Below are 13,949 nucleotides of genomic sequence, written 5' to 3' on the forward strand. Positions count from 1 at the left end.
TCTAAGCTGCGTGCCTGCGCAATTGCACACTGCTCCAGCGATCTCAGCGCACAGAAAATGTATGCAGCGCATGAAATAAAATCCAACATGAACTGTAAATAAAATAAACACATGATTTATTCTGTACCATTTTGCAGTACAACTCCGTGAGTGACAGGCAACAACAAGCGGTAACATGTAACAAACACAATGACAAACCACTGTCCAGCCAATGATAAGATTTATTTTTACTTACGCAGCCAATCAATGCATTAAAAGCATATTACGTAGTACAGTGTTTCCTCGTTTAACGCGCGGGTTAGTTTCCAAAAAATACCCGTGTTAAGTGAAATCCGTGTAGTAGAAGGTTATTTTTTTTGTTGTTTTTAATGTTTTTTCATTCATTGTATATTTTTTTCGTTTATAGTGCATGTTTTTTGTCTACAAGATATGCTTTTTTGTTTATATATATATATAATTTTTTGTTTATTATATATGTTTTTTCATTTACAGGATATGTTTTTTCGTTTCCAGGATATGTTTTTTCATTTATTGTATGTTTTAAGACTGTAAAACCACTCACTTTACACTTCATACTTTACACTTTTTTCAGACAGGCATCGACATTTTCTCACATTTCTCTCGTTTAAACACTCTCAAAGTTCAAACCTTCGTAGATTTTAAAAGTACATATAGATATAAATAAGTACACTACTGTATTATGCAATGAAACCAAAGATCAAAACCCCTTTTAGGCCAAAACATTTATTTGAGAAATAAATATATAAACGTCCCTCCATACATTTTCTTCCGCTTAATCCAGGACTGGGTATAAACGTTTGCCTATAAAACAAAATCTGATCGCTTTTAGAAATAATTAATTTAATTTTAATGATCAATCTACGAGGTTGGACACATAAGAAATTATTAATAGCGACTCATGCTTATTTTACAGTTCCTCTGACTATGCGTGGCTCTCATTCATTCTTCTCGTTTGTTGCACATGAGCTGCTAGCTTCCAGTCATCAGTAATGAAGTGCGCTGGTACGGTGACATAACAACGCCTTTTCCGAGTTGGGTGGAAAATTAGTTATTGCCTGCTCCGCTCTATGGTTTTCTGGTTGGCGGCAACTTCAGCTGGCTGTTTTTCCTCCTCGTTCGAGTGGAAACGTGCTATGTGGTTTTTCATGTTTGTCGCATTCCCAAAATATTTTATTGTTGTATCACAAAGGTTGCATATTGTCTGGCTCTTGTCCAGCTAATTTTTACCGTCAAGCCAAAGTGCTTCCAGACGCTCGCTTTAAATCCAGCGGGTGCGAGTCGGAGTTTACACTCAGTCATTCTGGTAGCGTCTTAGGTGCACCTCCATAAACTGTCCAGGCGGCACTTCCGCTTTCCGTCTTTCTTTTCCATTTTTTTGTTCCGTCAGCATCAATTATTGACATTTATGAATTGATTAATAATCGCCAATGTCCGCATCGCGAAACATCTAAAAATTGGTTATTTTCCCCACCCCTAATTTCTATGTGGCACAAACATCTGTATAAGAACAAAGTGCAAAGTATGAAACTTATCTTGCACTGATGGCACGTCATTAAAGCTGTATGTATGCTGTAACAAAAACAAAAACTTATTTATAAGTTTTAATAATCTTTGTAGCCATATATTGCTAGTTTTAGACTCAACGCAAGGTGAATTTACACTATGTTGTGTTAATGCTCCAAATTCACTATAATAACATGTCAGAAAACAGCTACAGTGTAATCATTGGTGAGCCACTGTGCTTACGGTTTGTTTACTCCAGACAAAAACCTTGTCACCGTGTCTCTTCCCATGTGTCGGGCTACATGCGAAAGTCACATAATGCTTGCAAAACAACCTGGAGAAATGTTAGATCTTAAATTGGCTTCTTTACCGAGCACACATGAGGCGTAATGGCAGAAATGGTGTGGTGAATCACTGACAAGATATGATTATTTAAAGTTCCTGGCAGGATATTTATTAGGGGTGTACCAATCAGGGTTTTATGCTGTCAATTCCAATACCGATCATCCATGAGTGAGATTGGCCAATACCGATCACATGGGTTAACTGTAAATTTTGTAAATTTTGTGAATGTATTTACTTTATGATGAGTGGGGCCTTGAAGGGGGGGAAGGTCGGACAATTCCCCTGGGCCCCAAAACATAGGTAATTATTAAAAGGGGGGGGGGGTTAACATGTTTTTTTTTTAATGGGTCCCAGAATTTGTGGCTGCACCCTGTATTGGCCATATGATTACAAAAAAGGAACCATGAAATTACCTTATTTTAGACAAAAAATATTTTACTTTTTCAAGAGACCATATATCATTCACTTACAGAGGCTGAGACGTCTTCCTTAAGGAGACTTTGGATGTGAGAGTACATTGTCTGATGTGTCTTCCACCGCTGAGAACGGCTGGTCATCTCAGCCGACAAATTCAATTATTTTTTAGATTATATTCTTAGCCTTCTGACTGTCATGCAGATACGGGCGGTTGTTGCCCAGCGATGACATTAGGAGGGGGGACACTACCCAACACATGAGAGCAGGACGCTACACTGCACACTGGGTTTTCTACAGGCTGTATAGTATGAGCAACAGGTGATCGGCATAGAAAGGCACTGATCAGCATATGCCGATCACATACTTTTCCACATATATTGGCCGATACTGATCTGTGGCCGATCGATCGGAGCATCCCATCCATGCATCCATCCATCCCTAATATTTATATTACTGGTTTGATTACTTTTACCCTGCGATTGGCTGGCAACCAGTCCAGGGTTTACCCCACTTCTCTCCGTAGTCAGCTGGGATAGGCTCCAGCATACCCCCGCGACCCTAGTGCGGATAAGAGGCATAGAAAAAGAAAGGATAGATGGATGATTTCTTTTACACATAGTTGCTAAAGTGCTGACTTTGTATGGTTTTTAACCTCATATCTGAATTGGAATTTGTTCTGATCTCTGGCTTATGTCAAAACATACCAAAAAATCCAGTATTTCAAAATGAGGTTTCCTTCTCTCTGCGGGAGGAATCCCTCGTTCAGCTTGACCTACATTTTATTGTCAATCAACTTTAATATAGCAAGGTCCAGCTGTAGATGTGAAACACAGAGGCAAAGTCATAATATACATAAAAGTTTTATGGTCCGGGTTTATTTTGTATGATGTTTTTATACATCTCCATTAAGTGGCTCCTTCTCTCTGCACCATCTCAGTTTCATTCATCCTGAGTGTAGCCTCTCTGTAAGCAGGCTCTGTGCCAGCTGCAGTTGTGGAGCTGTTCCTCTTTGGAGTAGCAAAGATATTGGCAGGCGCACAAACATTGTCGTGCTTTCACAGTAATGGGCTGATATCAGCACACATAATCTCTATTCTTGCCATGATGGGACCCAAGCCAGCGCGAATCTAATGTAACTGTTGTTAGGTGTTGGTGTTTATGTTGTTTTGCCCTCTCTCCTCCCCCACCCTTGCACACAACTCATTCTGTCATCCTCCAGACAAATCCTCCCCAGGGATCAGATTATTCTGCACGCTCACGAGAGGGAGAAAGAAAAGAGGGACACAGAGATGGGCTGCGGGGAGGGGGGGTAGGCGCGAGCTTGATGTGATTATGTAAGTGCCAGCCATCTATGGAGATGAAAAAATAGGAGTGAATCAGGGCAAATGTGTTTTGGGAAGTTGCCATATACCATCTGCCGATTAATTTCTGCCACCCATTTTTTTTTTAAACTGTAGTAGTAGCAGCAAGATAAGCATAGATAACATTCTTTAATTAGATTATATTCTGTCCTCGACATGCGTCCACAGGGTTTCACCTAGGATTTTCTGAAGCTGTGGTGGTGGGCTGCATGGGACTGCGGCTGCTGTGTCGTGTCGATGCTGCATCGAGAATGTTAAATTTTTTTATGATGACAAATTACAATTTTTATGACTTATTTATTAACTTATTATTATTATTATTAACTCATTATTTATTAACTTATTTAATAACTTTTTTCAACAACCAGCAGAACATGAAATGAGAATATTGCAAAACTGTTAATTTAACGGCAAAGTTGCTGAGAGTAATTAAAGTGAGAGTCTAAAATGTTGAGCCTCCTTTTGTTACCCGATCTATTTAGTCAAATAGCACTACGCAACTAGTACAAAAGTTCAAAATTTAGTACTATTTGACACAAACCTAAATTTAAATTGTGCCTGTTTTAGAATAATACGAATACATGGGAAATTAATTGTTCAATAATATATTTGTTAGTTCAAAATAACACGGGTAACTGTCCTGTATAAATAGTATAAATTCAGAGTCCAGGGTTATGATAGCACAGGTATAACACTATTAAAGCACTATTAAAGCATGGAGAGGCGAGCTATTTTTGTTTTATGTGACTGCCAAGATTTAATTTGTACTTTATTTACAAAGCACGTTTCCACTCAGTGTGCAAAACGTGTAAACAAAGATGCCAGAAAGTCAAATAAAATTGAAACGTGAGGGATCACACACACTGGCATGGATAGGCTTAGGCTGTGACAAGCTGTCGTCAATTGACTCCACATTTTACGGACTATTTTGCATTTTGTCTATAATAAGAAACAAAGTGAACGTCTATCTGGTTGCACATGAACACGTGCCAACAGGGCAGACAGGTGATTCCGAGGCATGTTTATCAAAATAAAGCACAGTGAAGTCATGTACATTACATAAGTGCCAGAGCTGATTAATCTCTTCTGAAGCAATCTGTAGTCATAGCAGATTCAGGTCTTGATTATACCACCCCACTAGCACCATACTAGACAGAGCGGATTCATGCTTCTTGGTATGTAGACAGAACCACAAACTAGGCCACTGTGGGCCTACACCAGCAATTATGGTTGTGTTTTCCCCACTGCTCTTCAGAAGCCACTTCCATTTGACACTGGCAGCAAAGTTACTCACATTCTGGCATCTGACTGCAGGGCAGACTTGAGATAATCGTTCTCTCAGAACAGAGAAGTATTTAAGTATTTACTTGTGGGATATTTCAATTTCCCCAAAACTAAGTAGCTTGGAAGTTAATCTGCTTCACTGGTATACTTTAGGTCCTGGTGGGTTGTTTTTCTCTCCAATGTACCTTTCTCTATGAGATGAATGCATTCAGACAACATGGGATATTGCGGCTAGATCATGTTACAGTAATCCTCTTCACTGAAATTATTAGCATTCCAGGAGAGATCAGTTTATCAGGGGTCCCTTTAGCTTTGTGCATTGCTCCAAGAATGTTAATAATTTTTGAGTGAGCTCTTTTGTTATGTGGCTTAGGTTCCCAAAACGGGATACACCATATGTTATAGGTGGTACATAAATAAAAATTAAAAACAGTGTGATGATATTCATCGCATACACATGAAAACACAGGTGCGCAGGGATACGGCGCAGAGTTTTTTGGGAGGTCTGTTTTTTTTGAGGAGGCATTTTTGTGACACAAATGTATTACTCTTTTGAACACATTGTTTTGAGAAGCCAAACTCCTTACTTAAATGGCCCCAGCAACTAAGCGGAAATACGTTCCTCGTCATGGATCTCCGACCAGAACTGGACCCACAGGACCAATTGAGGGTATAAGTCACTGTTGGTGTGTCAAGAAATCTGAACTATCCCTTTAACACCGAGAGTTATGTAATGTGCTCAAACGCCTCATGTGAACAGCCCTGCACAGGATAGAAGAAAGGAGACGGAGCATGTTGTTCATTGTTCTTTGTGTGTTATATTAACAAGTACGTTTGATGATTATGGTATACATTAAAAGTGTTTAATCCTGAAGATTTATTTTATAAAATGAGAGCTGGTCAGAATTTGTGCATTTTCTGAACTGTATGAGCCAGTAATTTGTTTCTTGACTGGATGCAATGACTATGTTAGCAAGCAGACACGTTTGCATATTTATATTCTTTATGCTTCACAAACAATGTGTCTGTTGTGTGATGATTGTAATAAACAACACTTAAGGTTTCAAGGTACACCATGGTATGAAAAAGTCAGTTTCAAAACCGCTAAAATAGTCCGTCATACCATCCTACGGAGTGGATGTTCAGCACGGCCACTATGTGGAAATACTTTTTCATGTCCTATGTTATTCCTCACACTTGGAACTGGGCTTTGGTGTGCTGAAACCACCGGCCTGAGCTGTGTTGCCAGAAGTCCACAACTTAACTATCGCTAGCATTGACGTTAGCTGTCTCGAAGCGTCAAGCGCTGCTGGTGTGACAAGACGTGGGCCCTCGTAGAGTTTTGCATCCCCAAAGTGTGTGGATTTAGTATGTATTTCACAAGGCTTTGCAGCTGTTGAACTAATGTGTAAGCACGTAACACTATTTAAATACATTTTTGACATGTTAACGTTAACATCATTTCCTAATAAGTCGCAAATATCTTCCTTTAATTGCTTGTAGCGCAAACACTTATTGACACTATACGTTGCTGCTTAAAATGTACAGTAAATGACAAAATACAGAAATATAGCATTATTTAATGATAACATTGTACTCACGTGGATGCACATTTAGAAGATTTACTCCATTTACAACAGGTTTCTTTGTTATACGCATGCACAATAGCACTAGGTGGCAGAAGTCAATGAAGGCACACGTGTCCTCATTCCACCGGTAAGGCCGCGCTGTTGTCATAGTTGTCGGTGGACATGTTACTCACATCTAGCTTACACCAACATTGAGGCAGCAAACAAAGTATACTAATGTTAAGTGATAACATTAGCCTGTGTACTTTTTATAGATAAATCTTTTACAAGTTGTTTGACTGTACATATTTAAGTGGCACCAGCATCACACACTCACTCACAACAGCATGTGTGGAAATGTTTTTTCATTAGCTTTTCATCTTTTATGAAAGTGTACTCCTGTAGTGTACTCGATTGTCCATTACTCGCCACTGACAAGAGCTGGTCATCTTTTTTGTTTTATCTAATGACTTCTTGTTTCTCCTGTAGTGTTACTGCAAAAATTGGCAAGGATATGACAGAAGAATGTATTATACCAAGAAACACAAGCCACAAACCTTTTGAAATCACATTTTGTGTTAGTGTAAAGATGAAAATAATATTGACTCTTCAACATTCTTTCAATATATTTTATAATTTCTGGAACCAAATCTGATAAATGTATTTACTCATACCTTAGTTTGCAGACATTTTAATTTCTAACTCAGCATTTTTTGTTACAGAGGACAAGAGCAGCATATCCGCTATGAGCACATCTACCTTCAAGACCCTGGCAGCCAATCAGAGATGGAGTTTGCAGAGATGAAACGACCTCGTTTGGAGATGGGTCCAGATTCTCTGATGAGACCCTCATCTCATCGGCCACAATTGCCTCTGGGAGGTCCTGAGGATCTTGCTAAGGTCAGTAGCCTCTGTAAAATAAACAAATTTGACTTAATTATCAAATTAACATACCTCTAAGTTTGCCACCATAGTCTGTTGTTACATCACCAACACCAAATACATAACTTGGCCTCCACTGCCACCGCCAACACCAGTATGATTTACTAATTCAAACAACACTTCAGCTGCCTTATTAAAGCTTAGAATTTGGTCTTTATAAGATACAATGTAGAAAGTTTATATGAATACATTACTATGTAACTATATCCAGATGTGTTTTTCAGATTAGAGCTGATTAGAAAACCCTGTGAGTAATAAACAGGTGGTATGAAGCATTGAAAAGTTGCTCCACCCCATTAATTCAGTTTTGTTCCTCAAACAAGGTATGATTTGTATGTTGGATTTCCATCCATCCATTTTGTATGCCTCTCATTGGGGTCCCGAAGGTATGCTGGAGCCTATCTCAGCTGACTTTTAGGCAAGGGGCGGTGTACACCCTGAACTGGTCGCCAGCCAATTGCACATATAGGGCACATATAGGGCACACATTATTCATTCACACTCATATTCGTACCTATGGAAAATTTTGAGTTGCCAATTAACCTTACATGCATATTCTTGGAATGTGGGAAACCGGTGTACCCGGAGAAAACTCACGCACGCATGGGGAGAACATGCAAACTCCACACAGAGATTCGAACCCAGGTCTTCCCGATCTCCTAACTGTGTGGCCAACATGCTAACCACTTGGCCACTGTGACCTATGTTGAGTTTTATCTTAATATTTTTTTTTTATAATGTTGCTTGTCTCCATCAAAACAACAGATGATAGTCTTACACATACACTATCAGAAATCATACAAAGAGATTGTGCACTGACATGGACATACAGTATGTAAACTGTAGTGGGATTAAAGACGAAGGGAGCTGTGAAACAATAATTAATAAATAAATAAAAGCTGACCTAGATTTCATTGTACTTGCATTCTACTGTAGAATTTATAATTTGGCAGTATTCCAGACAGTTACCAGAAAAATATATTCATGTGCTCTTTAGGGAAATGTTTAGCATTGCCAGCAATTGCTCTCAGAGCTATGCAGGCTGTAAACTCATTACATAAGTCTTGTCAAGTGCAATCACTTCATGAAGTGCACCAAATGATCGCGGAAGAAGTGCAGCACAAGGCAAGTGTGCAGAGAATTGAGGGGCATTCAGGGTGTTGGGAGTAGATGGGCATAGGGAAACTCAGAAAATATATTTAAGAAAAAAAAGAAGACCCAAAAAGGGCCCAAAATTATTTTGAAAAATTACATTGTACTATGAGTAGGGATGGGAATGGAAGATTGGGAATTGAAACATTGGGAACCGGTTGCATATACTCAAAAGCCACTTTCAAACCAAAGCCAAGAATTTTGTGATTTGGATAGTCGGCGGATTACATGAAGTTTTTCGGGGACTCGAAACAACAAACTGGTCCACCTCTTTAATCCACCTGCGAGTTTGAATACAATATACAGACCTGATCAAAATCTTAAGACCAGTTGAAAAATTGCTAGAATTTGCATTTTGCACATTTGGATCTTAATGAGGTTTTAAGTAGAGCTACAATATGCAAAAGCAAGAAGGGGGAGTGAGACAAAAAACCTTTGGAACTTTAAACAACAACAAAAAAAATGAAATACGGAAATTGTTTATCACCTGATCAAAAGTTTAAGACCACAGGCTATAAAAGCCAAAATCTGCTCACAATTTTCATTTTCTGTCAGGCATTCACACTGTCATGCCCTCCTGATGGCTAAAGCTAAGAAGCTTTCTCTTTTTGAACGTGGTGGGATTGTCGAGCTGCACAAGCAAGGCCTCTCGCAGCGTGCCATTGCTGCTGAGGTTGGGTGCAGTAAGACAGTCATTCTACATTTTTTTTAAAGATCCCGAGCATTATGAAACAAAAAAGTCAAATGGTAGACCCAAAAAAATCACACCTGCGCTAAGCCGGAGGATCCGATTGACTGTCCATCAAGACACAGGGTCATCGACCCAAATTAAGGTGGCTGCTTACGTGCAGATGTTGCAGTGGGCATCCCTCATGACTGAGGGCCCTCGTCTGTGTGGTAACAGCTGGGTTTTTCAACAGGACAACGCTGCAGTTCACAATGCTCGCTTGACGAAGAACTTCTTCAGAGAGGATAACATCACTCTTTTGGACCATCCTGCATGTTCCCCTGATTTAAATCCCATAGAGAGCATTTGGGGATGGATGGCAAGGGAAGTCTATAAAAATGACCATCAGTTCCAGACAGTTGATGCCCGTCGTGAAGCCATCTTCACCACTTGGAGCAATGTTCCCACTAGCCTCTTGGAAACACTCGCATCAAGCATGCCCAAACCCATTTTTGAAGTGATTAACAAGAACGGTGGAGCTACTCATTACTGAGTCCTACTGAGAAAATCGTGTTAAAAACAGTTTGATGATATTCATCGCATACACATGTTCTGGTTTGGAGAGTTTTTTTGTTATTTTTTGAGCAATGGCCTTCCACTTTTGATCAGCCTATTTCAGTTTGTTGTTTTCAATAGGCTTTTTGTCTCACTCCCCCTTCCTGCTTTTGCATGTTGTAATTCTACTTAAAACCTCATTAAGATGCAAATGTGCAAAATGCAAATTCTAGCAATTTTTCAACTGGTCTTAAGATTTTGTTCAGGTGTGTACGTTATTGAAGACAGAACAAAACAGTGCCAGTCCATGTTTAAACCTTTGTGGTCCTCCACTTTTCCCCAGAGTTTTGCTCTCTTCAATTCCCATTCCTGGATAACCACAGAATAGAGGACTGCATACTGTATTCCTTTACATCTTTTTTTATACCTTGTGGTTATCTACAAGTGCTTTTTATGTTCCTGTTTGAATTTGAAATTGTACAAACCATAAACCATTTTTCTCCTGCTGCTGTTATTTTACACGTGCCAGGGTCCACTTGATACCAGAAGTTGTTGGGCTATGCCCCGGCGTGATTGATTATGCATACATACAAGCATGCACAAGATGTAGCATAGAATGACAGAATAACAAGTTCTTAATGTTAACCACCACCTTTCGTACAAAAAAAAATCCATAGAACGACTAAAAATACACTCTAAAAGTACTCTCACTCGCTCACAAGTACATTGACGTGTGTAATAGACCTGCTATTTAATTAATGCCATCGTTCCTCCCACAAATTATAAATGACAGCTGACACGTTACACAATAGAAATAGGCAACTCTAAATAACTCTTTAAAATAATCCACAAAATGAGGATAATTGCGTCGTACAAGTGATGGCACGAGCAAACTGGTCAAAGCGCAAATGCTGAAGGTTAGCACCGGTCACTTGGGGTCAGGAGGAGGAGTTGGAATCACGCCCTATTTGGGCACGGAACAAATGGCCTAGTGTGACTGCGCCCTTTCTGATTTTTTTTAATCATTGCAAGTAGATAAAATGACAAAGAATATGATTGCTGTTACAAACTTCCTAACCCTGTCACTTTTTATAGGATCGTGGAAGTACCATGGGGAAACTCGAGCCAATCTCTCCAGTGAGCCCAGTCCATATGGACCCTGATTTGGATCTGGTGCCAGCTCGCTTCTCTAAGGAAGAGCTGATCCAGAACATGGACCGCGTAGACAGGGAGATCACTATGGTGGAACAGCAGATCTGCAAGCTTCGCAAGAAACAGGTTTGCACATTTATTGATCTATTTAAAGTGCCAGGTGTTCATCGGCTTAAAATAAAGTCGAAATCACATTAGCGGGCAGGTGTTTTAAACTTGCTGGAATTTGACACTGCAAAATGTGTATGAACTCTGTCTTTAAATTATTCATGTTTGATTGCCCAATGTGACTTACTGGGCATGGTTTTGAACTCCTCATGAACCTTTTCTTTGCGGCCAAGTTACTGGTTCTTGTAGATAATGCTAATAATGCAGTCCTCCAAGCAGCTGCAGTCCATTCTGCATCTTTCTTCATGTTTTATTTTAGAACAAAATTAGGTTAAAAATACATACAGTTATAAATAATGTTTTCCTGAGGGAGGAGAAGGATTATGGCTGAGGTTTTGGGACTTCTAAACCACTCCCTTCCACTCGGTCTTCTTTTTGGCAGCATTGCTTGTTTGGTAGAGAATAGGGTTGGCGATATGGACCTTAGGATGTATCGCGATATTTTTGGGATGTATCACAATGTGACGATATAATTCAATTCAGCTGAGTCGTATAAAAAGCTACAAACCTTAATATAACTCACATAATTAAAAATAATTAAATTAAAAGTAATCTTACCGATGGCACTGTGTAGAGAGTGTCCGAAGAAGGCCAGTCTATTCCAGTTGTTGAGGGCAGCTGCTTTCATAACATTAGATCTACTGTCATAGTAGTTACGCACACTTGTTTCTTCTCATCTAAGTCCTATTCCTGGAGAAACTCCTTCAACTCACTTGTGATGTTTTCACCTGTGTGTTCCTCTGGGAACAAAGGACAGGACAACTTCAAAGTCCAGTCGCTGGTCATGTAGTGGACCGTGAGGCTAATACGGTATATGGTTGAGTCGCTCGGTTACTCCACATGTCTGCTCTATTGAAACTAAACCACTTCCATATTACAGAGGTACCTCCCCATTTACCATAACATAATTTGTTTGTCTATAGTCTACGCTTCTCCTTCAGCCGTGCTCATTTTCTCTTTGTCTCTCTTTTGGTTGTTTTGTTGTTCCCTGCTTTTTTTTTGCTGGCGGTAGACGTGACGCGCTAATGCATCAATACTGTACAGTGCGCTGCGGCGTGCAGTTACAGGGGAAACACGTCATCAACTCACGTTTGAAAATATAATTTATAACAGTGTATGTGTGTGTGCATGTGTGTGCACGTGCATGCGTTAACATTTCCCTACAGTGCGTAACCTACTGCACGCGAGACTCCTCCACGCTCTCTCACTTCCTCCTTCCTGTCATGTGTGTTTTTTTTTTTCTGTCCACATGATCTCTGCTGAGCTCTTATCAAATACACTTCTGCCATTTTGTGGTTTGTGGCTTAAAATTGCTCTGAAGTGAAATCCACTAGTGGAGAGTTGCATCATCACCTCTTTTTGTCTCTGGCGCAAAAAAACGTAAAAGACGTATAAGTACATTGTTGGGATTGGGCGTTCCGGTTTATAAAAGCGTATAAATACGTCTTTGGTATTGAATGAATTCAAGCAAACAAAGCTCTGGTATCGGAATTGTATCAGTGAATATCCAAATTCAGGAAAGTTGATTGGAAGTGAAAAACATCACTCGTAATCATTGTAATGTTCATTTGGCAAACACCACCACAGTAAGCGTTTGCAATACAATTGTCTCACATTTCGAGATTCTGTCCATTAATAATTAAAATGTCCTGCTGTTAAAATGGGAATGAATGTTGTCACTTCCACATGCTGAGCATTAGGGCTGTCACATTAATCAATAAATCAATTAACTGCACGATAAATAAAAACAAACTAAATAATTTTGCCGCGATTGATATATTGACATATACGTGTTTGATTTCCTCCTCTTTCTCCACCAAACAGGTCATTGTGACAAGAAGGAACTTTTGTGTGGGGAAGTATTTCACTGGCAGACTGCTCAGTCATGGCGGAATGTCATCACAAACACTAACCCCCTCCCGAACTAAACATGTTGATACGGCAGCCGGGGGTATGCTGGAGCTTACCCTATCATCCAGCAAAATTTGTTATCGTGACAGGCCTACTTCGCATCGACTTAATTACTGTACAAGGACTGAAGAGCTTGACTAGACCATTTACACCTATTCATCATGTGGTGAGAATTAATTGAAGATTTGATTTTTTTGGCAGAATATTTAAACAATATATATATATAACTCTAGGTATGTTGCTTAGGACCATTAGTCTGCTGTGTATTGTTCTCTATAGGCAGTAATTTTCCAAGGTGGAAACATGTTATTGTATTTTCTTGATGTTAGTTTGCATTTCCTGCTCTTTCTGTCTGTATTTCTTTCTTGAGCAGGCATTGTGTTTACAGGCTGTTAAGGTAACTGTTTGATTAACAAAGCCCTGGGGAGTTAATTGCTATTCCGGTTAGTCTTGCTTCTGCTGGAGAGTTTAGGAGGAAACGTTCATATAACAAACACTAATCTCACAAGTGAAGTATATATTTTTTTAAATAACCGTATTTTCACGACCATAACGCGCACCGTATTAAAAGGCACGGTCTCAGTTACAGGTGCTATTTCTGTATTTAACACATATACAAGGCGCACTGTTTTATTGGGCGCAGGTATGCACAGTGTGTGTAGATATATACTTGTATATATACCGTGTCGCTTAGAAGTCATTGAGGAAGAGACAGTGCTTTATTTCTTTAGACCGATTAAGAGCAGAACTCTCATTCATTATCAAACCCACGTGAAATCAGGATGGTCATCACTCAACACAAGAGTCTCAGTCACGGTGCACAACTACAAACATCACACAGCAATGCAAAAACAGACATGCCAGTGGTTCACTGGCATGTCGAAAGTGAGCAGCACGTCGTCC

General features: G+C 39.6%; 1 protein-coding gene across 2 annotated transcripts in view; it reads left to right on the forward strand.

Annotated features, from left to right (window-relative positions):
• The window catches only part of ncor2 (nuclear receptor corepressor 2), a 93,349-nt gene that overhangs the window by 22,396 nt on the left and 57,004 nt on the right, over nucleotides 1-13,949 (forward strand). For both annotated transcript variants that reach the window (XM_054774986.1, XM_054774987.1), the window contains exons 4-5: nucleotides 7,222-7,399; nucleotides 10,911-11,093. In XM_054774986.1, coding sequence (XP_054630961.1) covers nucleotides 7,222-7,399; nucleotides 10,911-11,093 — 361 coding nt within the window. The remainder of the gene's footprint in view (nucleotides 1-7,221; nucleotides 7,400-10,910; nucleotides 11,094-13,949) is intronic.

The sequence above is a fragment of the Dunckerocampus dactyliophorus genome, chromosome 4 (genome assembly GCF_027744805.1).
Source record: "Dunckerocampus dactyliophorus isolate RoL2022-P2 chromosome 4, RoL_Ddac_1.1, whole genome shotgun sequence".
In the NCBI taxonomy this organism is placed as follows: Eukaryota; Metazoa; Chordata; class Actinopteri; order Syngnathiformes; family Syngnathidae; genus Dunckerocampus; species Dunckerocampus dactyliophorus.